The sequence below is a fragment of the Lissotriton helveticus genome, chromosome 6 (assembly GCF_964261635.1).
Source record: "Lissotriton helveticus chromosome 6, aLisHel1.1, whole genome shotgun sequence".
NCBI classification, from domain to species: Eukaryota; Metazoa; Chordata; class Amphibia; order Caudata; family Salamandridae; genus Lissotriton; species Lissotriton helveticus.
Genome location: NC_136067.1, coordinates 1,557,536,230 through 1,557,563,720, shown reverse-complemented (window position 1 = coordinate 1,557,563,720; position 27,491 = coordinate 1,557,536,230). Strand labels below are relative to the sequence as shown.

The following is a 27,491-nucleotide window of genomic DNA, read 5'->3' as shown; positions in this document are numbered from 1 at the left end:
TTACACAATAATATGGGTAATTAGCGCGTATATGAGCTTTCAGCCAGCCCTATTCATCCATTGGTCTGATATTGTCATTAACATTTTTCATCAGCCCACTCTAGCATACAGCATAAGGCAGTGGGTCAACCTACTTCAGCCACTGGCTCTCTTCACAGAGTGTCAGTATTTTGCTCATTTACCATGTGCATCCACATTGGAGAAGACTATGCAGATGGTGAAGTACTCAATTTTTTCCAGCCAAATCCTGCACACTACAAACCAGCCTTCCAGGGAGTATCATACGTTTGGGCAGAGAGGCCAGAAGCAGATTGCAGTTTCGCCGATTATGAAGCGTAATTGGAGCAGGACTTTATGGTACTAGCACATAGAGCTCTCTGAGGTGCACTCATTGCAGAGAGCGATCCAGGTTGAATATGTGATGTTACAACGCGATCAAAATGATCGCGGTAAGTAACATCGCAGTTTTTACAACACAAGTTGTTACAATGACTTGCGCTGGAGGGCGCTGGACTTAGGAGTAGTAAGATTTACTATTCCAACACCAGTCTACGTATACTAGGGAAGGTGTTGGAATAGTAAATCTTACTATTCCTTAGGTTATAGCGCCCTCCAGTGCAAGTTGATGTAACGCTTAAGTTCTAATGGTGCGGTATCGATTCCAACGCATGAGCACGACACGTACACTGCAGATTAGAGCCTCCAACCACTGGTGACTTTATATTTTTTCACCCGTTGAGGTGTCTCATCCTTTTTACCAGTCCTCTTGATGTCGGCTAACTGTATATTCAATCTTTTGCTTTCTTACCACTGCACGGTGTCTCGCTTCTTGACGCAGATTCTTCAATAAATACTTCAGTACATTAATTAATAGCAAAGAGTTATAAATGCAATGTTTATGCAGTGTAATGGTGCTTAAGAATGACATTTTTTTGTTACTTTGACATGAGTGAGGCTTGAGGCCTACTGGTGTTTTCAGTTTGCAAATGTGGTTTTCCAGTGCTTGACAAAAATTAATTCTCCCCCTCCCTGCCTGTGTACCTCGGAGCTCAGACTTGACCTTCAGGTTTTATATTAATTGTACACCATCTAGTCAGCTTAATGGTCTTCTTGCAGTGCAACATTTATAAAAGGTATTGATTTATGTTCTAGGATTTTACAACGGTATACAATTTAAATATTTTGAATGCAGTACTGTTTTCTGCGTAAGGCGTATTCACTTGAAGTAGAGTAAATTTGAAGTTTACCATTTGATGTGTTTTCTAGTTACCTATTTGTTGTGATATGTAATTTTTTGTCACACCACAGTAACTACACAGGTTATATGTCTAGAAACGTATATAGGGTCACTATTTTAGAGATGAGCCAGATTTGGGTTCCGAATTCTAGAGGACAGACCCTCTAGGTTGGTCTGTTTAGCACCTTAAACTTATTTGCCATATTTCATCCCTCCTCAAAGAGCAGTCCTAACGATAAATGCTCCTTGGTTTTTATTGCCATGTGGTGGACCATATTTGATGCCGACTGGTGACTAAATTATGGCTAAGTTTCGCTGCCAATGATTTTATATTCATTTGAATTCTGAAATGAGCGACTAATGCCTTTTGCCTTCTGTGTTCATTCCAACCTATTAAACCTTCAGTGGTTGTACTCTGAACCTTGCCTCCTGAATTTTTCTGAGTGAAAATGTCTATTCATTTCCTCTAGGTTTATATGATGTGTGGTTAGGGCTCTCATCTTTAAAAACTGACATTCCCTCGATCCATCAATCGGCCCTTTAAATGCTGTAAAGCGCCGACACTGTATACACTTTTTTAACCCCTTCCATGCACAACCTCGCACATCAACTGCTTCGCGCTTCATTGCTTTCTCTTCTGCAATAACTATTGACTTCCTGGTGCAGGACAATGACTAAAAGACAAAGGGGCACATGCATCAATATTGCTTTTTACAATTCTTTAATTGCGAAAAGTACAAAAATGATGATGCATCCCAAAAGTTGAAATTGCATTCGTAAACGGCCGAATTTTGCGATTCACACCATTTGCGAATGCAATTTACAATGATGCATGTGCCCCAAAGTGCGTTGTATATGTTTCAGATATACTGAGACCCCTTGAAGCAGTGAGAGTATAACACAAATGTGTCATTTGTATTGCCTTAGTGAATTATTTGGGGGTTCTGTAGCAAAGCCAGGCTGAAATATGCCAAGGTGAAGTTTTGAATCTCCACTGATATGACGAGTCGGAAACCAAACACTTAAATGGATTTACTTGCTTCCTGATATTTTTCTTCATGTGCTGAAACAGGATGTATGTAACAAATCACAGAATAAAAGAAGAATCAAAGTACACTCCACGGATGCCATGTAAGCATTTCAAATCCAAACACTTGGCGAATTATGCTTACCTTTGGGAAGCTTCGAGTTGCAGGCCAGTGTGCAATACTTACTTTTTCCCTTTGCGCCAACCACAAGCAGTTTATAAGCATGGCATGTTCTGTGAGTGGCTTCAATTCAGCAACTAACCAGTAGGGGGCAGTTTTACTTAGAACTTGTGTTGTCCTTGCAGGACGCAAGTCGTCGCTAGGTAATGCAAGTCCTTAAATGTGATTTACAAAGCGACGAAGGGAGCTATTTGTACCACCCTGCAGGACTTTGTAAAAAATGTAACACAGCGCAGCAGCTTGCGCTGCGTTTCATTTCTATTTGGTAGGCGTTCCCTGAGTGGAGCATGGACATTAAAGTGAATTTGGAGCAATCCCAGATTTACTAACGGTAGTGAACTTGGGATTGCACCAAAAAGGTGGGCTTACCCAAAGAGGCGTAACAAGGAGAAATATCGTTGTCTCCCCGTTACTTACACTTTTCGATGGGTGATGCATCGCACATCACACACAGAAAGAGGAAATTTCCTCTTACATATTCCTCCCTGCACTAAAACAATCCTGCCTGCAACGCAGGCACCCTTGCAGCATGGTGCAAGGCTTGCTGCATTGGCATTAGGCTGCATACAGTGCGTCAAATGCAAAAACAACAGTTGATGGACAGAATGCAGAACAATGTCATACATTCTCCCCAGTACAGAGATCTGGGCCTAAAACACAAGTTATTTACCTTCGGTAACAATATATCTGTAAGAAACAGTAGTTAGCATTAGATTCCTTACCTTAGAATATTCCCAGGCGTCAGACAGGATCCGGAAATTTTTGAGTAGCAGTATCCCTGCTCGTCGGTAGGAGTCGTCTACGGCTCCACGTCCGTCATCGTAGGCGCCGTCATGATGTTGTCGGAGTACTTAGACGCCGCCTTCGCATGCTGACGTCAGTTCTTATACACAGCTTTTCCGCGCCAGAAAACGCAGAGCCATGATAAAAACCAACACTGGTGCCATGAAACGGGATGACCTTAACCCTAGATATCAGTTCGCAGAACGGGGAGGATGGGTGGGTCGGTAAGGAATCTAATACTAACTACTGTTTCTTACATATATATCGTTACCGAAGGTAAGTAACTTGTGCACCCGAAAGAAACAGGTTAGTATTAGATTCCTTACCTTAGAATAGATACCCCAGCAATACCAACCCCGGTGGTGGGTCGGCGAACCAATAATCACACCAGAAAGTCCTGGAGAACGGAACGGCCAAAAAAGCCATCTCTCCGGACTTGGCTGTCCAGGCAGTATTGCCTAGCAAACGTGTGCAGCGAGGCCCATGTAGCTGCCTGACAGATGTCCTGCAAGGGGACTCCCCGGCTCAGGGCAGTAGTAGCCGCCGTGGCCCGAGTGGAATGGGCCTGCAGCCCAACAGGAGGCTCCTTTTTAGCCAAGGAATGCCTTGATGCACAACACGACACACCGAGAGATGGTCCGTTTGTGCACCGCCCGTCCCTTCTTCGCGCCCACGTAACCAACAAAGAGTTGGTCATCCACCCAGAACTGACGTGTGCGATCAAGGTAGAAGGAGAGCGCACATTTTGGGTCCAGACGGTGGAGCCTCTCTTCCTCTTTCGAGGGATACGGAGGCGGAAAGAAGGAGGGCAAGGTGATAGACTGCCCGATGTGGAAGGCTGTGACTACCTTGGGCAGGAAAGAGGGACGTGTACGCAACACCACCTTGTCCGGATGGACAGAAAGGAAAGGAGGTTTGGAAGAAAAAGCCTGGAGCTTACTCACTCTCCTGGCAGAGGTGATGGCAACCAGGAATACAGTCTTAAGGGTAAGAAGACGAAGAGGACAGTTATGAAGCAGCTGGAAGGGAGCGCACATCAGAAAGGTGATAACAAGGTTCAAGTCCCACTGAGGAATCACGAAAGGAACAGGAGGGAACATATGAGTGATGCCCTTCAAAAACCTATTTGGAACCGGGGACTTGAACAAAGAGGGCTGATTAGGGAGCCTTAAGAAGGCGGAAATGGCAGAAATATAGCCCTCGATAATGCCCAGAGCAGAGCCCTGCTGGGCAAGAGATAGAAGAAAGAGGAGAACCTCAGAAAGAGGGTCAGAGAGTGGATCCACAGCCTTTGCTGTGCACCATGCCACAAATCTGTTCCACCTGCAGACGTATACCGTTTTTGTGGAGGGACGCCTGGCTGCCAGAATCACATCACAGACTTCAGGAGGCAAGTCAAATGGCCTCAACTGTCGCCGCTCAATCTCCACGCATGGAGGTGGAGGCTGGACAGGTTCGCGTGGAGGACCGTCCCCTACTGCTGCAACAGAAGGTCCTCCTGAAGAGGCAGGCGAATCGGAGGATCGACTGACATGCTGAGTAGCTCGGGATACCAGTATCTTCGTGCCCAGTCCGGAGCCACAAGGATAACTTGGGCCCGGTCGCGCCTGATCTTCTTCAGCACTCTGGGCAGAAGTGGTATAGGCGGAAAGGCGTACAACAGACCGCAGCTCCACTCGCGATGAAAAGCGTGGCCGAGCGAGTGCCGCCTTGGAAATTCCAACGCGCAGAACTGAAGACATTGCGCGTTCTCTTCTGTGGTGAATAGATCTAACCAAGGCTCTCCCCACTGCTGAAAGAGGCCTTGCGCCACGTCCGAGTTCAGACGCCAATCGTGATCCATCATGTACCGACAGCTGAGTTCGTCCGCCCTGGCGTTCAGGGAACCTGCCAGGTGTTGAACGACCAGGGTCACGCCCTGATGTTCCAGCCACTGTCAGAGGCGCAGAGCCTCCTGGCATAGGGTCCACGACCCCACCCCGCCCTGTTTGTTGCAGTACCACATGGCGGTGGTGTTGTCCGTGAACACCTGCACTACGTTCCCCCGGATAGAGGGGAGGAATGCCTTAAGTGCAAGTCGGATCGCCCGGAGCTCCAGAAGGTTGATGTGAAGCCGGGACTCCGCCAGAGACCAGAGGCCTCTGATCTCCGCCTCTCCCATGTGGCCTCGCCAGCCCTGGAGAGACGCATCCGTCACAACTATGTGCTCCGGTTGGGGAAGGGAGAGGGATCTGCCGCTGACCCAATCGCGGTCCTCGAACCACCACTGCAACTGTCGTGCAGTGCCCTCCGAGATCAAGACATGGTCGGACTAGTTGCCCTGATGCTGGGCCCACTGAAACTTCAGGACCCACTGCAGAGCCCGCATCCACCGCCTGGCGTGATGCACCAGAAGGATGCAGGAGGCCATCAGCCCCAGAAGCCGCAGCGTCAACCTGACAGAGACTCGGGATAACGGCTGAAAGATCGGAATCAGAGTCTGAATATCCTAAACCCGTTGTTCGGGAGGATAAACCCGAAAATGCGCCGAGTCTAGAACCGCTCCGATGAAGAGGAGCTTCTGAGAGGGGCACAGGTGTGACTTCGGCACATTGATGGAGAACCCTAGCTGGTGCAGGAGGTCGGCCGTATTCTGGAGGTGGCTGACGAATGTCTGGGGTGAGCCCGCCTTCAACAACCAGTCTTCGAGGTAGGGGAAGACTGAAACCCCTAACCTGCGCAGATGAGCTGCGACCACTGCCATCACCTTTGTGAACACCCGTGGGGCGCTGGTAAGGCCGATGGGGAGCACGGTAAACTGAAAGTGCTCGTGGCCCACCGTGAACCGCAGGTAGCGCTTGTGGGCCGGCAGGATGGGGATGTGGAAGTATGCATCCTGCAAGTCTAACGCCACCATCCAGTCTCCTGGGTCCAGGGCAGCTAGGACCTGAGCCAAAGTCAGCATCTTGAACTTGTCCTTCCGGGGGAAGCGGTTGACATTCCTGAGGTCCAAGATAGGGCATAGGCCCCCTTTGCCCTTCTTGGGAGCCAGAAAGTAGTGGGAATAGCAACCACACCCTACTTCTGGCGCAGGAACGCGCTTGATGGCCCCCTTGGCCAAGAGGGCCGTAACTTCCTCCTGCAGAAGTTGCAAGTGATCCCCCCGATATGCGGTGGTACTGCGGTGGCATGGCTGGAGGAGACGCCTCGAAGGGGAGGGAGTAGCCCCTTCGGACAATTTGCAGCACCCACCTGTCCGAAGTGATGATGCACCAGTGGAGGAGGTGAGGGCGAACCCTGCCCCCCACTGGCGTCAAATGGGCCTGAAAGCTCGGACTAGGAGGGCTTTGAGGCGGATGCTGCGGGGGTGGATGTGGACTGGCCTCGCCATTGTCCCGGGGCAACGCTACGGCGTTTACCACGTCCGCCGCCGCGCTGAATGTTAGTCTGCGGCCCGTGGCTGGCAGGACGTGTGGGGGCGCCCCTTCGGTGGCCACGAAAGGAGTGAAAAGCAGTCTGCTGCTGACGCTGAGCCGACAGGCCCAAGGACTTGGCCGTAGCCCTGGAGTCCTTAAAGCGTTCCAGCGCATGATCTGCTTTGCCACCAAAAAGGTGGCTGCCATCAAATGGCATGTCCATGATGGTTTTCTGGACATCGGCCGAAAAGTTGGCGGACCTCAGCCAGCCTGCAGTCTAAGGACCTCAGTGAGGATATTAGGCCTCACAGTAGCGACGGGGAGCGTAAGTGCCAAGGCTTTAGCTGCCCTCGTCAGCACCACACTAGAAGCTGCCCATTCCTCCGTAGCCACGGTAGGAGGGGAGACAAACCCAGTGTCAGGGGAGGTGTCCAGACCACTGGCCTCCCCTAGCTCCTCGGTCCAGTCCTGATAAGACTGACACTCACGTGCCAGAGGGTCCTCATGCCCTGGTAGGCAGGTTCAAAGGATGGAGCCGGATCATAGAAGAACAAGTCTTCGGCCGACGCCGAGTGCGGCGTCAACCGACGCCGCTCCGGCGCCGGATCCGGACCGAGGGAGGGATCGGGGGAGACGGCGCCGGGGGCGACACCCTGGAGGTCGGTGCTAGCGGAGGGGTCGTGAGGTCGACCAGCGGCGACCGGTATCCGGCGGATCCGACGGGGCCAGGCGGCGTCAGGACCGAAGTCGACGACGGCGCCGGGGCCAAAGCACCAGACGGCGCCGGGGCCGAAGCCGCCGGCCCGCCAAGGCCCCTAGTCGGGGTCGCGGGGCCCGAAGGTGCGCCGACAACCCGTGACGGAGGGAAGTGAGTCCTCATGGCCACGAGGAAGTCACAAATCTCCTCCGGCGTCACATTAAGCCCAGGGACCGGCGGGTGTATGCTTTGATGCGACCCCTGCGGCTCTGGCGGTGCCGCGTGGGTGGTGTCGCCCGAACCCCCAGCCAAATCGTGCGAGCGTCGGGGGGAGTCAGAAGAGCGGTGTCGCTGCTTTGACTTCTTGTGCCTCTTACCTGAGGACTTGGAGCCCGACGAGTGGTGACGACTCGACGAGCTGTGATGACTCCGGCCCCGCGACCGGTCCCTCAACCTCCTCCTGGACCAGGACCTCGAACGGCGCGGGGCCGTCTGCCGGAGCTCGAGGTGCTTACGGGACCGCTCCCGCCTAGCCTTCGACGTCAAGGCCCGGCAGTCGGGGCACGACTTGTCATCGTGGTCGAGCCCCAGGCAATGTAGGCACCGGCGATGGGGGTCGGTAACCGACATCGTCGGTCGCAGACGGAGCAGGGCTTGAACCCGGCCATCCCTACCGGCACCTACGGAGTCGTACGACTAACTCGAAAAAGTTAGTCAAAAAGTGACTAAGGGTACCACTTTTTCCGGATCAGCGCTTGCTGGCGTGGAAAAAAGAACTGACGTCAGCGCGCGAGGGCGGCGTCTAAGTACTCCGACGACGTCATCACGGCACCTACGACGCCGACGGCGGACGCGGAGCCACGGACGACGCCTACCGACGCGCAGGGGTACTGCTACGCAAAAATTTCCGGATCCAGCCTGACGCCTGGGAATATTCTAAGGTAAGAATCTAATACTAACCTGTTTCTTTCAGATTCCATGGCTGAAGTGGGTTGTAAGCCCGAAACCGGTCCTAGAATGCTTGTTTCCAGTCCAGGGAGAACCTGGCTTGGCAGTTCGGGCTGGGCTGTTCCCATGGGGCACAGGGTCACGACTGATTTGCATATGGCTGGGTTCAAACTGGAATGGCATGGTGAGCAAAAACCGATGGATTTAGGCCCAGATCTCTGTACTGGGGTGAATGTATGACATTGTTCTGCGTTCTGTCCATCACCTGTTATTTTTGCATATAGTGCGTCAGCGATAGCAGAGAGCAGAAGTGAACCGTATCTTAGTAGATATGGCACATTTCTGCTCTCTTCCTTCCACACAACCCAGCAGGCTGGCTTCCTAGCTTGCGTTAAGTATGAACAAGTCTGCCCCAAATTTCCATACCCTCTATTTAAATGGGAGACAACATATCTTTTGACAATATCGTAATGCAACAAGTCAATGTGCACTTATCGGAGTTTATGTGTAGGGTGTCTATGTGAGTGCACACAAACGTCATATGTCCAGAAAGTGCCAGAGTGAATGCTCACATCTGTGCCCACTGTGAGAATGAAAGCAAGAGATTGTGTCTACAAGTGTGAGAGTGCTTGCTTATGAGCCAATGTACAGGTGACAGTGTGGAAAATTATGGGTTCCACTGCCTGTGTGTATGTCAGAAAACGTGTAAGAGCCTCAGTGCCCAGGAGAATAAATAGACTATTGGTCCTCTCAGAGTGCACACATATAGGGGAGAGGTGTGGCGCCGCGGCCAGGGAGACTGACGCTGGAATCTGGGGATCAGGGTTCGATCCCCAGCTCCAGCGGCAGGTTAGCCCAGCACCATGCGACTCTGGGCAATAGCTTGCTTAATCTTCCCGACGGCCCCGAGCGCCTAGGGACCCTAACGGGTGATTGTGCGCTATACAAATGTGGATTATTATTATTATTATATATATATATTTTTTCACTTTTAGTTTATGGATTTTCACACGAATATTCATTTGAGGGTACACATCCTCAAATGCATTCCCAAGAATAGGCATGTTTCATGCACAGACTTACCTGCATATTTGGTCATGTATATGTATATAGCTGTGTGCTTCCACGTGGATATTATTTACATGTGCACATGAAGCAGTGTGTCTGCGCATGTGCATCTGCAGTTGTGTGCATGGAAATGGCTTTGCGTTTATAACGACATATTTGCGCTTGCATATTTGTATGCATGTGTGTTTATGTGCTCCTCGTTTAATGTATTCTTGTTTTTAGGTCTGGCGTTAGCGAAGACCTTTCGGCTTTACCAAAACTGTATCCACTACACTCACTTATTGGGGGGTTTAGCCAGCCCACTTCATCCATGGGTCTGTTATTCACTTTGTTCCTTCTTCCCACTACAACGTGCAGCATGGGAAATTGGGTCCGCCCACTTCAGCCATTGGCTAACTTTACTATTAGTGGAGGCATTTGGCTCTTTAGCAAGAAACGTATCTTCACCCAAAGTAGTTTACTTCAGTGCCAGGGGCTAGTATGGGGATGTGTGCTTTTTAAAACTAAAATATAGTTTTGCTTTTACCCAATGCTTTTTTTATTTTACATTGGCGAGGGTCCAGCAGCTCCTTGAATTTGTAAACAGATAAATAACAAAACAAACAAGCATTTGCAAAGCCAAAAGGTTGGCAGTCAATGACAGACGAATTGGCTTTGCCAATGCTTGTTAAAATTAAAACACTCACAATAACTTACTGGCGTGGGCCATTTAATCTGTAAAAAATTTGTTCAAAATGGCTGTAAAGGGTCTGCATCAACTTAAATTGATAGCTGCTGCTAATTTGCTGTACATACTGGAGGATTATTTGATTGCCTTAGGGATTGTTCAGTCGGTCGATTCCATTTCTCCTGGTCTTCTTCCAGTTGACTCACGACCTTTGCTACTGAACACGAGACAGTATCACAGCAGTCTCAGGGTTGAACATAGCACATGAGCCTCACATCAATAACCACAATAAAAAGTACAGACTAAAGCAGCTGTTCTCCCCTACCGTCCACGGTTTGCCTGGTGCAACACTCGGCAGCACCAGCACCAGAGGCATTTTAAGACATGGGTAAAGAGGGCAATTGCACAGGGCCCCTGCCTTTCAAAGGGCCTCTGGGGAAGTGAACTCTCTTGCTCTCACCTCTGCCTACTTCGGCCTCTTTATGCCCATTGTCATCTACAGGTGTTATGCCCCCTGGCAAGTCATCATTCGTTTGTTTTTGATTTACCCCCCACTTCCTGAATGCTTGGCATCATGCGAGCTCGAAAATGTATCTTGCCCAGGGCCCCACAAATACTTAAGGCGACACTGGGCTGCACCAGAAATATTGACGAGTTTCAAAGGGAGAGGCAGAGTAAGGCATTGTGATGTAAGCGATAAAGGGGAAGGAAAGGAGGTAAAAGGTGAAGACATAAAAGGATCAGGGAGAGGCAGCAGTAGAGATGAAATGGAGAAGGAAACTGTAGGAAAAGATGGGAGATAAAGCTGCTTGAGGAGAGGCAGGGGAGAAGGGAAAAATGAATAGGGAGTGGTGAGTAGAGAATGAAAGTGCAGGAGAACAGAGATGAGAAGGAAAGCTTCAGGACCAGAGGGAAGAGTAAGAAAGCTACAGGTGCGGAGAAGAGAAAGCAGTGAGAGCTAGAAGCGAAAAATGCAGTAACCAAAGTCACAGGTGCAACTGCAAAAAGAGGTGACATGGAGAAGGTGTAGCTTCTGGGGAAGAGGCGAGAAGGAATAACTGCAACTGCAGAAGGAAGATGGCTTGGGAATGGTTGAGTGAATATAGCTTGTGGAATTTGGGGAGAGTTTCTGAAACAGAGGCGACCCGCAATGGAGAAAATGCTGCTTCAGGGAAGAGAAGAAAGCTGCAATAGGAAAGCGGAGCGGGCAAGTGAAAGCTGGTAGAAAAGAGATTGAGGAAGAGGGTCTATTTCAGGGAGAGAGGAGACTGGGAAAGCTGCTGGAGGAGAGAAGACAATTAGCTTAGAGCTGAAGAAGGAAAGATGAGATCAAGAAAGAAGGTATGTGGGCAAAGGTGAGCGAGGGAAGAACATGGTAAAAGGCGAGATGGGAAAATGAAAGGACTGATGTGAGAAGGATAAAACATCCTGGAATAGAGGCGAGAGAGGGACACAAAAGAGAGCGAGAGGAATACGAAAAGTTCAGCGTTACTGGGATGATGGGCTAAGACAAAGCTGAAGGCTGATCAGGGAGAAAAGAGCTGAAGAAGGAGATATGGCAGAGAGAATGGAGAGCTGCAATGGAGGGGTAAGAGTCCACGAGAATGCTGCAGGAGCAGGTTCAAGAAGCGGATGTGAAAGATAGAGCTGGAGCAGTGAGTTGTATATGGGAGAGCTAGAGGAGGGCAGGTAAGAGAAAGTATTGTAATGACGGCTCTGATAGAGTGCAGCCTTTCCCAAATATTACAATGCTAGCATCAACCACAATTAAATACAGTTCCCCATCCCCTAAAACAACACAGACAGCAATGAGCAACTTTCCAATTTGCCATGTTCCCAAATGCAGGGCATATTTACAACCCAATTCAAGAACTTTGATTTTGGTGTCCGCACCCGTTTTCTGCCCCAGTTGACCCCCTGATGTGCATTACTAGACTCCAGTCACAAGACACCTATCGATACAACTTAATATGCCCAGTTCGCAGCCCTACATGTGTAAAATGACTGAGAGCAAATGGGAGAGAGTGAACTGTAGCCACTGGCTGATGAGAAGCTGAGATGCAAAATGTGTGGAGTCAAGTGGTTAAACTCTCATATCAAGTTAAAGAATCAGCTGATAGCTTTCACACTGGAGTCATAGTTTAGTGAAGCAGGAATCTCTGACAAAAGGTAGTGACTAATCAGGACACTCCAACGGATATTGAAGCCCTCAAAAAGACCCCATAGATCAGAAAACTGCTGAGAAAAGCCCCTAAAGAACTGCTACTCATTCAGAACTGCCCCCAATCTCTAGAGTCATAACCCACCAATCCAAGCCCATGCTGTACAATGAGTAACTCACTTAGTAGAAGCTGTGTTGCCCTGGTGGTTAGAGTTGGATCTCAAGTATAGAGCTTTAGAGAAAGAGAAAAGTTCCAGTTAATGATCAGAGTAGTTGATGGGAGACGGCAGAGGAGAAGCCCCGGGGGCAGAAAGAAATAGAGAGACAAATGGCTGAGTTGGAAGCCGAGTCACGTAGGGTACCTTCAAAGAATGCAGCGGACTCCCCAGCCCTCTCTTCTCAGGGTACGTACGCTTCCAGTGAGATGATAACTACATAATTCTGGGGTCACATCCATCTAGCTTGTCTGGACACCTTTGAACCTTGAACACCAAGCAAATGGCCACAAGGCCAAAGACTGAGATCCACCGTAGCATCTTCCAATTGTAAGCAATAGAGACATCACCCAGTCCAATATAACCCAAGTTTTAAATGCACCAGCAACAGTGATGGGGTTTCGATGCAGATTTTCAAAGGAAGAGAAATAAGCGAGTGACAGGTTTGGAGGTAAATCGTTTTCAATCTTTAAACCATTTTTTGCTTGATGAACATCAGAGGCTGCCTTCGGTGTGGAGTCCAGATGCCTTGACGGCCCCAAGAGCAACCAAATCAGCATGACAGCTGCACACTCTTGACCATCATGGGTGACAAACACCAGCGTACTATGGTCGTTCCCACATACAGAACAACACCAGTGGGAAACATTTGTGGCCAGATAGCCGTCACAAAAGGTAAGTGACTACAATTTCCATCACGCTCTTGTGGTGTCTATTTTAAACCTGCATTAAAATAAAAGGTAGACATGTCCCTTCTAGCAAGATAGGAGTTTTGGACATGCCTGCGCTTGCGTTCAGCTGTCAGACTTCACACTTCCTGCGTCTGATGGTGGTCATGTTTCAGTCTCTAAGAGGATCCTGCTTCTTCTGTTCAACAAGGAAACCTGTCTAGGGCACTAAGGGATTTTCTTGGCCATCAGCCCAACAGTGAGTGAGAACAATTAAGGTGTGGCCCACCTGATCAAGCAGAAGGGCACCAGCGGGAAGGGCCCACCAAATCTTTGGGAATGTATTGTAAGTCTAAGCACATTTAAAATCCTCATCTTAAAACAAGTTTATCTGTGGACTATGTAGAAAAGTCAATAACAGTGGTCTTCTATGCATTGTCTGGGACATTTCTGTGAACTCTCAAAACATACCTTCAAAGGAGATTAAGCCTTTAAAATACACATAGTAACCTGTGGACAGCATCAGGAAATTATGAATGAATAAATTTTTACCATAATTGGGCTAGGTTTCTCCTGCTCGAATCTAGTGATCCTACATTCACTGTACAAACATTTGATGCTGTTCTTCCTTACCGCATAGTGTGCATTCCTGCGTAGCCTGTTATATACCTGTTTATTGTATTACTCATCCTGTCTTATTTGCCTTGTAATTATGTGATTATTCCTTGTTTTCTTCATTTGTATTCTTAATAGATGTTGTCAATGCCCTTATGTCCTTCCTTCCATCATTTTTGTAAAGCGCTTTGATATCCTTCGGAATCATGTTCGCGCTATATAAAACTTTATAAATAAATAAATAATTGACTTTTGTTGGTCTAATAAGTGCATCATGGTGAAGGTGCTGAAGGAATAGCAAGGTTCAATATCATTTGGTAATCCAGTGTCTTCCTTTGTGTACTGTACTTTACAGGACTGACTGAAACACAGGTAAGAGAGTGACTTTACAAAGCTACATCTCTCTTGGTGAGGCCCTTTGCCCAACACTCACTGGGCACCAAGTTCAGCCTTACAATGCGGGGTCTGGCAGCAGAGCCGGTGGGATGATCAACACCAAGTCCCAGACTAACTAACATTTAACACAATGCAGAGGAGCGTGGAGTAAAAATCAGCAGTGTGGTCTTCCTCTTCTGGAGCCTGTACTCAAAAATGTCCAATAACCATGAATGTGCAATGTAATCAACAATTTCATCCTAGTCAGTATCTAGCATCTAAAATAAATGGGAACTGCATGCGTATGTTTGTGTAAATTAGTATTTTTAGAAGTTCAGAAAAATGGGGAAAGGGGTCCACGAAGCTGCACCTGTGACATTTTAAAGCACAAGTTCCTGTGTTGAGCCATCACACCATAAATGCACACAGTAACCAACAATTCGACCCTAGGGATCACCTAACTATAACAAATGAGCAAAGCATGTGACAAAAAAAATTCCCCCAGGAGTCCAGCATCAGGAGTTTGCAGGTCTAAGGCGTGCTGTTAGATTGAGAGCTACCAAATGGTTGAGAGCTACCATTTAAAGACACAGTGAACAGTCCCTCTAGAATGTGGCCGCCCCGCCCAAACACCACCCATCAGTGGGGTCATAACGCCTCCTTACTACTTATTGATTTGCTATCCAAATTGCAGCAGAAATAGTCGAAGCCGTGAAGCTTGGGATCGTATCTCTGACTGGGAATGAGTCATTATTTTAGGCCTAGTGGACTTTACTTGTGTGCATTAAAGTAGTTTTCATTCATTCAGTAAAGTGCTGGCTTGAAAGTCTGTAATTAAGAGAATATTAAATCGTCCTATTGTTTACAGAGTGTCTAAAAGTAAATCATCTCCTTGAGCAAGTTTTGGTCAGCTCGGATTTATTAACCTTGAGAAAGTCAAGTGCAACAAAGGAGATCTTGATCGTTCATTGTAGGATTCACGCCTAGTGGCTTTAGGACGAATATGTCTCTTTACTATGCATGCGATACATCACATGCTATTACAACGCGGTAGTTACAATGACTGTTGTTACATCGCAAACCATTACATCGCAAGTTGTTACAACAACTTGCTGTAGGGGGTGCACTGGACTTAGGAATACAATAATTTACTATTCCTACCCCAGTTTGTGCAACAGTAGGGAAGGTGTTGGAATGTAAATCCAATACCAGTGCGCCCCCTACAACTTGCGATGTAATGGTTTGCGATGTAACAACGCGATCATTGTAACAACCACCTTGTAATGGCATGCGATGTATCCCATGCGATGTAAATGCTGTTTCCCCTTCAGGACACCAGTGTCTCGGATACAGGTAACTTTAGAAGCCTGTAAGCAGACCTATATGTTTCCAAAACATACCATGTTCGTAGAGTGGGGTTTGGATCAGCCCCTTGCTCCAAATTTGATGGCCTTGTTGTTTCCTACTGATTCAATGATTTTCTTCCCTATTCCTGTTTTTGTACCACCCAGAAGAATTTCATGCGTGAAATATGACTTTAGGTACTTTCTGTGATTACAAGCATCAGCTAATGCAGATACACATGCGGTCTTACTTTTAGCTGGCAAATGTTGCTTTGCAGTTAGAGGAGAACACACATGCTTAAAAAGTGTATGAAGCTTAGGAGACACTGACTACATCTGCTGCCATTTCAAGTGCTGTGCATGTTTTCAGGAAATAATCTCAAAATGAAAGAAAAAGTTTTCTGAAAACTGCAGGAGACAGGTTATTTGAAAAGAAAATGTGTTTTTGCAGTAGACCAAGTGTATATATAAAGGGTGTTTCTACATACAGTTATTCAATTTTAGTCCAAAGAGTACCTATCGGATTGCACCGCAGATGTCAGTGTGTGTCATGCAAGACATGGTCTGAAACCAGGCACAGCCCAATTAGACTTTCATTCTCTAGTACATTATGCAGAGCGATTTCGCAAAATAAATTGCCTATAAAAAAAGGCTTTGTTTTTCATTCATTGCCCCATTCCATAAAACCAGCAACTAACCATGTTGAGCGGCATAGGCGATGTGTAGGTCTTCCACAGATTAGTCCATCACCCGTAACCATGAACGTAAACTTGCTATAACAAAGTGTGTCGCACCCTTTTTCTCCTTGGGATTCAGGGGATGTTGAACCAGGTCTGATGGCTCAGTGTTCTAATTGATCCCACTCTGAGGATCTGTCTTTGACCCCCCATTGCCACAGATTCATATTCCGGTAGATCCAGTCAACTTTTCATCATTCTATAGTCAATAAAATGAGTACCGATGGGTTGTGTACCAATAAATTGTGTGCTTCTGTATTGTCTTGAAGGCTTTGGGGATTTATCGGCCTGCACATGCCTATGTTTCATTTTAGTCACCACTTGTCATCCACTGTACATCACTGGTCTGTTAGCTCTTAGCCGGTACTTCTGACCAAATTCCATTGGCAGTCCTCTGGTAGATTATGAAGCAGAGACAGGAGTAAGCTCCAGGCGAATATAGCGGTAGCATTTTAGAGGGAAAGCGTTGTTTAAAAGGGTAATTGGAAAATATGGTATGGATTTGCTTGCCGGAAATGTTTAAGTGAACTAGAGGGTTTGAAACCGTATGCTAATTGTAATTTCTTTTCATTTTAGTTAACCCCTGAAGAAGGGCTTTTTAAATAGCCCGAAATGCATTGGGTACAATATCAACTAGCTACTGAGGATGTTTTTTTATGTGTTTTGGCGTGTCTGGAAAAAGACCCGGATGGGCATATCCACGGCATGAGAAGCTGTAAAACCCATGAGCATCTCACGTGTGAAAAAGCAAAGAAACTAAACCAAGTTTGATAAAAAGTTGGAGGACTTTGACTAATCATTGTTAAAATTCAAGAAAGTTAAACAGTGGGTTTTTCCCTTTTCAAAGCTGTGCACCGGGTTCGGAGTGATAACGCGCTCCAATTGCTTTTGATAGTCCTCTGGTAGTGACATGTCCAGTGGAGTTAGACAAAATAAATAAAAAATCGTTCTGGGTGGATTATTATTATTAGTTAGCATTTCTAGAGCGTGTAGCTACCCAGAGGCATCCCAGCGCTAGGATAGTGCATTAGTGCCTTAAAATATATTATTTACATAAATTATGGATTTCATCTGAATTTGGCCCATCTGAAAACTGCTTCCCTCTTCACCATCCCTCCTATTACACAAATGCATGCGATATGACAACTCCTTAACAAAGTCTTGCTTCTGAACCTTTTATTACCGTTTTTGACACAGAAAAATCACCAACATATAAAAACTCATCAAAAAGCACAAATGATAAGTGAATAAAACAGTTTAATGTTGCCAACATTAATTCGTTCTTTTTCTTAGCAATGGTCAGGCAGATGGTCATTATAAGCAACAAGAAAAGTGTTAATCTTGCCTTTACACATTTTTCTCCGCCTCGCCACTTTTCACCTTTACTATTAATCTTCCCTGATCCTCGCTGAGCAGCAAAGTTGCTCATTACGTTCACATTTATTGTGCAACAATTTACCCGCATTTCTCTTACCACGTAACTTCACCACACATCGACACCTAGACAGACTGCCCAGTTTCCCAAACAAGAGTTTTGCCAAAAGCATGAAAGATTTGGCAGAGCGAAAACAAAATAATCACATTTTCACCTAGCATACATTTTGCCAAGTGACTCTTAAAAGTGCAATCCAGAAGGTAAATAAAAAAAATTAAAAATCACTGTTGACAGTTACCCCTCAGTTTCTCTCTCCTCGGTCCAACAGTAAAAAGAATGATACGTTGCTTTTATATTTCATTTTGGCCCTTTACTCGCCATGAATACTAACCCCAGTCAAATATGGCTATCTTTGAAGAAAAATACATTATAGGTTATCAGTTGACCTACAGAGACATTTCTAATGTTCTTGACTTAACAGTTAAACAAATGTTACTTCTTTTAAATGTGCAGAAAGAGGAAACCAAAACAGAATCCAGTCTTGGGAAATCACTGCAATGGGGAAAATAATATACTCACTTCTTTTACCAAATGCATTTTTGCAGGATAACTAACTGTACGTCATGTTTGGGCAATGCATCACAATACAGGGACCTTTCTGTGAATTAATATAATTCCCGTTTGATTTTTGAAACATCTACTAACATTAACTTTAAAAGAAACTCTTACTCTTCATTTCAAAAGGTATCTTACAAATCTGTAAAACAACATCAGTGTAGCTAAATTAAAACGAATTTAGAATTTCCAAGACAAAGGCAAGTCTACTGAATCTGAGGCGACCAGCCATCAATACATTGACGTTTTGCAGATTACTTCTTAAACTCTTCTCGCCCACAGTCACTTGAAATATTCCTATGAACTCAGTAGCACTGGTTGTGTGAATCTTTGGGCACAACATTTGCACCAGGTCTGTGCCAATACTGGGCATCCAAGCGCTGCAGCTTGTTTGCAACACCACATGGTCGTCCCACTAAATAAGTGCCAGGGGGTTAAACAATGTCTCAACTACTGAGAGACTTCTGCCCCGGAGACTCCACTGGTTAAATAAAGCCATTTGTAGCAAGCGAGGGTTCAACTATTGGGAGCATTTTTATAACTATTAAAGTGGATTAATAACACTTGTAGTCGTCTGCAAAGCGAGGTTTTCAAAGCGCGAGTTTGATATTCTACTGAGAAATGTATTATTTGTATTATAAATAGCAAACTGGAGGACAGGGAAAAAACCCTTATTTTTTTGTATTTTTTTGATGGAGAGAAGCAGAGACAGGAAAGCAGCTTCTGACAATCATGTTTTGCAGTGCAATTCCATGCACTTTTTATTTTAACAACATGAATGTATATGCACAAGAAGTAATAACCCTTAGGCAATCTACTTGTGTCTATCATTTATCGGTACGTCTTCGGCCAGGGTCTGTCAGCAGAACTGTTCTAGTGTTGCTAGCACAGTAGTTCAAAATGCTCCAATGATGGCTCTTACATGACTGCCCCATGACAGCACTTTTTTTTAGCTTTCTATGCCAAAATGGGTCTGGAAACATTAGCATATAATTAAAAAACAGATTGCCCAAACCTCATTTATAGACCACAGTTCCTGTTGAAACAGGGACCAACAAGATGACCCTCACTATGTCTTTTTCTCACTTCTTTTATTATGTTGCAGAGGAATATGGCCCACTCAAGCCTTTTTCCTGATGCAAATGAAACGAGCATTAGAAATGCAATAGGTCTCGCATTTTTTTGAGTTAGAGCTATAAGCATAGCTCAACAGCTACCAGACAGAAATTGCCACTTTGAAGGAACTGAACAGAGCTTTGCTCAGTGAAATGGCCTGAAAGCCTAAAACGATGTTGATAGCCTACAAAATAAAAAGGCAGATCAGGATGAATAGGAGGAACCGCGGGCATATTGGGATGGCCAACGCAAGCAAACAATGAGTGAAATCGCCTGGGCGTGACCCAAGCAGTGGCAATTCATGGGCATGCCAAAAGCCGATAGAGGAGATAACAACAGGTCTTGCAGACAGTGCATGCGCGCTGCCTAGGCTCGACCTAAAAATAGGCTGCGTCTGGGATTGCCTGTGTAGTTTAGAAAAAAAGTTTAGAAATTGTCAACAAAAGTTTTTTCCAATTTATGCTTCATATTTTTGTAACTATATGCTTGAAAGGTGGCCCATGAATGCCAGTCCATTAAGCGAGTGCCGTAGGCCACAAAATGGTGGTTCCTTTAATGGATTAGTAATAATGACGGATTGTAAATGGCCAAGGGAGCATTAGACCTTTGTTTTCTACTGGACATATTTCTGATTGTCAACTGAGCCAAATGACAGGAAGAGAATATTTATTCTTAACATACTGCAGGCCAAAGTCACAACGTTGATTATGAGCCCTGCAAAGTCCAACTGACACATTTTCTTTTTAAAAATGTATAACTTGCAAGTATTCTAGTATGTTTTGGCATTAAATAAAAAAAAAAATTTAAAAGGCGGAATACAGCCTTAAAAGGCAGAATACAGCCACAATATTGTAGTGGAAGAGAAAAAAATAAAGAATGCGATTTTGATGCCACCCTTGAGCAGTTCCACATACGCCATGATTCATTCCAATGTACGATTGCCATAGACATGACGCAATCGGAGTCATCCATGGCCGGCTTGATGATGCCCGGACCACCATAATCTTTCCAGAATGGAAGCATTGCAAACATGACGCTCCTCCTACTCCCATTAAGAGTAGTTGGGTTTTTGAATTTTGCAATTAATGTACACTTTGTATGGCTGCAACAATTGTGTTCTCTGAAAGTACACCATAATTTATCCTCAATGATACAATTCAGTTAACATATTTTAAAAATCAGGGGAAGAAGTAAACTTGACATTATGAAAACTGGCCTACTATTATGGCGAGAGAGTCTTTCAAAAATGTAATGTACACAATTTGATTCAGAACAGAGAAAATTGGAATTCATTTTATGTATATTCCTTTGTAAAATGCACACGATACCACAACCTTTCTCTTAAAATTGTCCCTGGGACAGCTACATAGCTCTCGAAAAAAGTATGACAAAAAACCCATGTAATCAATGTACCAATATGTGAAAAACTAAGTAGGCCTTTTCCCAGCACTAATCAGAAAGCGGTGAATGAACCACAAGCACCCTCTCTCATTCCTTGAATAGAAATGCAAAACCAACATATTTTTAGGAATTCAAGAGTAGAGACACTGCACTCCTACTGGTTTCAGCATTTGGGAGTTTGTAATACATGGCGAATCACTTCCCAAATTAACACTTAACCGCTTGTCAATTTAGACATAATCATTGTAATTGGCCTTAGGTTGCCATCGTTTCAGCTCCTCTTCAATTCCACAATCGGGACAATACTGCAGCTGTACTTCTTTTTCTAAAGCACATTTGTTCTCAATCAGGAACAAACTGGATTGTTCTAAAATCAAATATATCAGTAAAGCAACATATAGATTGCACTGAAAAAAATGCAGTCAGTATGATTTTAGTGTGGGGACTAAATACACCTAGAACTTGATTTCAATCTTCATGGCACGACACAGATACATTTATCAACTTGTACTTATGGGAACTGCCTTAGAACAGTCATATCTCACCTTGAGCTCAGCTCTCATGGAATCCAAAAGGGACACATCTCTGTAATTCAGAACAAAGTGCATGGAAAGGCTCAGCCCCTTCCTGCCTGGCCTTTAGGTGAAAGAAAAAAAATTGAAAAAGACATTGCAAAATTGACCCGTTCTCATTTCATATCCTCTAGCTACCTAATATAAAAACCTCATTCTCCCAACAACAACAAAAAACTACACCACACAAAAAACTAATTTCCAGAGCAAATGGCCTCATAAGAAAAAATACATTTTGGTATAAATGTTTTATCATGTTTTGAATACTGGTAAAACAGAACCGTGTTCCAAAGTGCTAGGCAAGCGGGGAAAATGCTAGTTTAGATAAATATCGCAAACATTATGGCAAAAAAATAGAAACTATTTTTTAAATGTTTCTGGCACCAATTTACATTCACTCGTCATACAATAGCTTACTTTTTCCATCTAGGAGGAATCTGAATTTGGATCAGCTGATACCATTTATAAGTTTTATATGTTTTTGCAACATACTGCTATGTAATGTAAAAGTGTTTTTTAGATAGAAAAGAATTTACTTTTGTCGATGAATAGTTCCTATAAAAGATACGTAACAAAGTAGCAATACCTAAAAAATAGCCAATACTAAAAACAAAGCATTCGTCAATAAGCCTCCAGAACTTTAAATGAGGAGAATGGCTTGACAAAGTGGTAGTCTAGATTGCCACAATGCGGGCACTGCTGCACATTGCTGTATTCGGAGAAGTACTGCATTCCAATTCGGACATCAACCACAGGCTTCCCACAGTGCTTACAGTTTAGTCGAGCCTATAAGAGAAAAAAAGGAAACACCAGATTAGAAAAACCTGCTATTTTTTAAGCACGGATAGTCAAGCAGACAGAATGGAAAAAGTCTGGCTAAAGAACAAGAGTTGTGAGGAGGGACAACATTACATTCATATTTGGGCCTGGTGACTACTCACCTCAAGGAATAAGCACACCCAAAGGCAGAGTGAAACCTCAAAGTCACTAAATTAACCTGCGCTCACCCCCTGGTAGCTATGGTACAGAGCACTTAGGCTTAATTTAGGACAACGTACAAAGTAATTATGCAGTACCAAAACAGTAAGAGTGTCCAAATGCAATACAATGATAATCAAAAGCATATTAGAAAACCGAAAAAATACCAAAACGACGAAAATCCAATGAGGGGAACAGGAGATATGGGTTTTAAAATGGAACCAAGAAGTGCTAGGCCCTAGTGATAGTCTATCTTTCCAGTAGAGCGGACCTAAGCACAATTTGAGGCTAATTGCCACAAAGCAAGGGTTGAATACACCAACCAGTTTTGTCCCGGCCAAAGACTTTACCTTCAGACTGAGTTTTTTTAGTCTCAATTCACCACAGGAGCATACTTCTAAAGCCCCCCAGGACCTAAGGGGAGGCATTTAGAGACTCAAAGATGTCAGGCAGAGGCCAACAGCAGGGACCAGTCCAGGTCCAGTTGCCACTGGTCAGCTGTGTACTTTGAGAAGAAGGGTTCTTGCTGCTTTTTGTCTCCCTGTTGCCACACAAGCAGTCAGTTAACTGACCCTTGGAGTCTACTTCTTCTGCCCTGAGTATAAGAGGTCCCAGGTTGCTTGCTTCCGGTCCATGGAGGACCTGGCATGGCAGCTCAGGCTGGACTGTTCCCATGATGAACAGAGTCAAGACTGATTTACATATGGCTGGGTCCAAACTGCGGTGGCATAGTGGGCAAATAAAGCAAAGGATTAAACCCAGATCTGTGACATGGGGTGAGTGGTTAAAAAGTTTCAGCACCTCGTCCATCATCATGTCGTGTTTGTTGAGTATAAGAGGGAGCGGGTGCAGTCCTTTGGGGCTCCTCTTAGGTCAGCAGGTCCAGTTCACTTGTCATCTTTGGCAGGTCCAGAGAGTGTACTGAAATGGGTGCCTGGAGGCGCCACGTTTATGCCTGGCATTAGCTAGTGGGATGGAATGTCTCCTGGGCATACACTAACCAATGGAGTAAAAGTTCCCAGAGCCAATTCAATCCACTTTGGGCATTTTCAACATAGCAAAAGTCTTCAGCCAAAATAAACTTGGGCACTAAGGGATGGGGGGGTGTGCGGGGAGTGTACTATGGTAATCCTAGTGTCCTCTCACTGCTAACCCTAAAATTCAGTTTGAGACAGCCAGTGTGCCTACAATAAACCCAGATACAGAAGACTGGTAGGACAAAAGCAGATCTTTTCAGCGAAGGTGCATCCACAAGAATTCTCTCCCCATCCTATTCTCTGCCCTTTCAATTGTGCCCCAAGGATGATATGTATACTCGGAGACATTAGTCTTGGGAGATAAAAGTAGTCTTTGAGCAACCAGACAGTGGATCCACAAAAACTGTCTTGGCATCGCATCCTGTTCTCTTCCCTTTTAAGTATGGCCAAGTGTTAATCGTGAACCCAGCAGATCTGACAAGCAGGATGTGACACTCTAGCAGGATTGGACACATTTTTCTAAACAAGGATGCCCCCAGCCCTCATCCTGCATAGCATGTGAAGCTCAACAGCTATCTCCGCCTATTCAGGTTACCCTTTGCTTTGCTCCTTGGTGGCATTTCACATATAATCACACCTATTCAAGACTAATTGTGGCTGGGACATGCTGGCACTTAACTTCCAGGCCCTGGGTACACTTTGTACCATATGCTAGGGAATTATAGGCAAGTTAAATATGCCAGTTAGGAATAAACCAATGTAAACATGTTTTATGGGGGAGGACAGATTACAACTACTGGTTAGAAGGGACAAAGTGCACAAAGCTGTAAAGCCAGCAAAAATATAGGGCCTGGTAAAAGGCAATAAATCTGGTGTGACCATGTAAAAAAGGCAGATTTACTGCAGCAGTATATTACTAAACAGTAAAGGAAGTTAATTTGGGGTAGAATTACAGCCTCCGAGCACTATTTGGTTAAATTTTTTTCTCTTTCCTTCTGTTGCAGGCAGGTCACGCTCTCCCCCAACATTTTTTTTTTCTTCCTAGCACGGCACGCCATGCTGATACAGTGGAGACCATCCCTTTAGTTTGATGATTGCGGCCCGAACGCGGCCGTATGGTTTTTTTTGCCTACTATTTGTTAAGTTTTTGGTTTACAAGTGCCTCATACGTCGCTTTGACTTTAATGTCAGCCTTACCCCTTTCTTTAGACACGGCTCGTCTAAAGAAAGATGCGCGGCCACTATTAAAGTGAAACCGCAGCATGGGGTACTATACCTAAAAAAGCATTTGTTTGTCACCTTGACAAACGATGCTTTTTTTGTAAAAGTGCACTTTAATGGCAGGCGCGCCCCTTTCTTTAGACAAGCCAGGCCTAAAGAAAGGGGCGTGGCCGCCATAAACATGAAAGGGCAGCATGGAGCGCTTTTCCCAAAATAACCTTTGCGATGCAATAGGTCTTGCATTTGTGCGAGTTTAAGCTATTGGCATTGTCATTTACAATACCAGTAACTGTGACCATCCTGACTCCTGTTGAGGAGGTCGCTCCCCACGCTCCCCGCTATCGTTGTGCTGGTCTTCTACACAGCGTGCTCTTTTCACAAGGCAGATTGGTATCGTAGCGCTGCGCCGGACACTGATTGCATTTAAATTGTGCAGAATTATTATCGTAGTACTGCGCAGAACTGTGTACATTACCTGCATACTTATTGTGCCATATTGATATCATAGCACTGCGCTGGTCTGCTTCATTAGTTGCATTTAAACTGTGCCACATCGTAGCGATATATCGTAGCGCTACATCGCATTGCCTCAGTGATTCGCCTGGTTTCGCTTTTGTTTCAGCCATTTTGTTGTTTGTTTGCCTCCCAGCCCGTCCCTCCACCCCGCTCCCGCCTCCCAGCTGATCCTCCCTCCCACAGATAGCATAGGAATCGCCCTGCCTGCACTCGCGCTGTTACCATCCTGACTCCTGTTGAGGAGGTCGCTCCCCACGCTCCCCGCTATCGTTGCGCTGGTCTTCTACACAGCGTGCTCTTTTCACAAGGCAGATTGGTATCGTAGCGCTGCGCCGGACACTGATTGCATTTAAATTGTGCCGAATTATTATCGTTGTACTGCGCAGAACTGTGTACATTGCCTGCATACTTATTGTGCCATATTGATATCATAGCACTGCGCTGGTCTGCTTCATTAGTTGCATTTAAACTGTGCCACATCGTAGCGCTATATCGTAGCGCTACATCGCATTGCCTGAGTGATTCGCCTGGTTTCGCTTTTGTTTCAGCCATTTTGTTGTTTGTTTGCCTCCCAGCCCGTCCCGCCACCCTGCTCCCGCCTCCCAGCTGATCCTCCCTCGCCCCACCCCCCTCCACTATCCACATACGACAGATGCTTTTGCGCGCAGCGGTCGCGCCCCATGCGCGCCGAAGGCGCGCCAAAGGTAAGCCCGTCTGTGCCCGTCCGCGCCAGGACCGCGCCCAGCGCCAGACCCCCTGGCACACGGAAATCCCACCCCACCCGCTTTACGTACGACGCTGCATCCCTCTCATCACTTAACCCCGGCCGACTCCCAACCTGCGACCAAGCCGCCCCAGGACACACCCATGGACCCTTCACCTGCCACTCCTGCAAGTTCGACTGCATCAGGACCCACACCAAATCCACTATCTCCAAACAGAGCTCCGACACTAACCACCTAAAGTGCATCCTGCTCAACACCCGCTCGGTCCACAGACACTCCATTGAACTCTGGAACCTACTCGACACCACAGCGCCGGATATCGCCTTCCTTACGGAAACCTGGATGAACGCCTCATCAGCGCCCGACATCGCCATAGCTATCCCGGACGGCTACAAGATCATTTGAAAGGACCGCATCAACCAAACTGGAGGAGGCATAGCCATCGTCCATAAGAACACCATCCGCATCACGACTAGTTCCGACGATAACCTTGCTACCGCCGAACACCTCCACTTCCAGATCCACACTGACCCCAAGACCACACTCAGAGGCACCCTCATCTACAGACCTCCAGGACCCCGCACACAATTCAGCGAAGACATCACTGACTTCATCAGCCCACATGCCCTCCCCTCCGAGAACTACATCCTACTGGGAGACCTCAACTTCCACCTGGAAATGAATAACGACAACAACACCACCACCCTTCTGGACAACCTGGCCAATCTCGGACTCAAACAACTTGTTGACACCCCCACCCACCTTGCCGGGCACACGCTCGACCCAATCTTCTCCTCCAGCAAACACATCTCCTTCGATCACTCCACAGCTCTCCATTGGACGGACCACAGCTGCGTTCACTTCAACTACAAGAAGACCACGCCCCATAACCCCCCACAACCTATTCCCCGAAGAAATTGGAACAAAATCACCACCGCCCAGCTCTCCTCTTCGCTTCACCTAAACCCTCCTGCCAAATCATCGGACCCAAACCAAGCTGCCACCAACCTCACACAATGGATCACCCTCAGCGCCGACGAACTAGCACCCTTGAAAAACCATCAAAACAAGCAAGGTACCAAAAAAGCCTCCTGGTTTAACGATGACCTTAAGAAATCCAAGAAGTTCTGCCGCACCCTCGAGAAAATCTGGAGAAAAAACCCAACCACTGACAACCTGGCCACCTTCAAGACCGCCACCCGCAAACACCACCAACTGATCCGATCCATCAAGAAATCAGCTTTCAAAGATCGACTCGACAAAAACGCCCAAAACAGCAAGGAACTATTCAACATCGTCAAAGAATTTACCAACCCCACCGCCGGCTCCAACGACATCACTCCCTCCCAAGACCTCTGCGACTCTTTATCCTCATTCTTCCACAACAAAATCGCCGACATACATAACAGCTTTGAAAACCAGCCCGAAGACCAGTTCACTCCTCCCACGTCCGAACCAAAACAGCGCTCTAACTACCTTTGCGCCTGGAACCCAATTACTACCGAAGACACCATCCGCCTGATGAACTCCATCCACTCAGGATCGCCAACCGACCCATGCCCCCACCACATTTTCAACAAAGCAGACTCCATCATCGCACCCCATCTCCGCGATGTCATCAACTGTTCCTTCAACTCCGCTACCTTCCCGGAAATCTGGAAACATGCCGAACTCAACGCCCTTCTGAAGAAACCCACAGCAGACCCCTCTGAACTTAAGAACTACCGCCCCATCTCGCTACTCCCACTCCCTGCCAAAGTCATTGAGAAAGCCGTCAATCAGCTCGCCGCCTTCCTTGAATCCAACAAATCCCTCGACCCCTCACAGTCCGGCTTCCGAGCCAAACACAGCACTGAAACCGCCCTCATCGCAGCTACA

General features: G+C 46.2%; 1 protein-coding gene across 2 annotated transcripts in view; it reads right to left on the bottom strand.

Annotated features, from left to right (window-relative positions):
• Positions 1–17,357: 17,357 nt before the first annotated feature.
• Positions 17,358–27,491, bottom strand: part of HECA (hdc homolog, cell cycle regulator) — a 264,151-nt gene continuing 254,017 nt past the window's right edge. Inside the window, exon 4 of one of the 2 annotated variants that reach the window (XM_078649371.1) lies at positions 17,358–21,982. In XM_078649371.1, coding sequence (XP_078505497.1) covers positions 21,818–21,982 — 165 coding nt within the window. In that variant the 3' untranslated portion in view covers positions 17,358–21,817. The remainder of the gene's footprint in view (positions 21,983–27,491) is intronic. The other variant, XM_078649372.1, reaches the window with a different exon arrangement.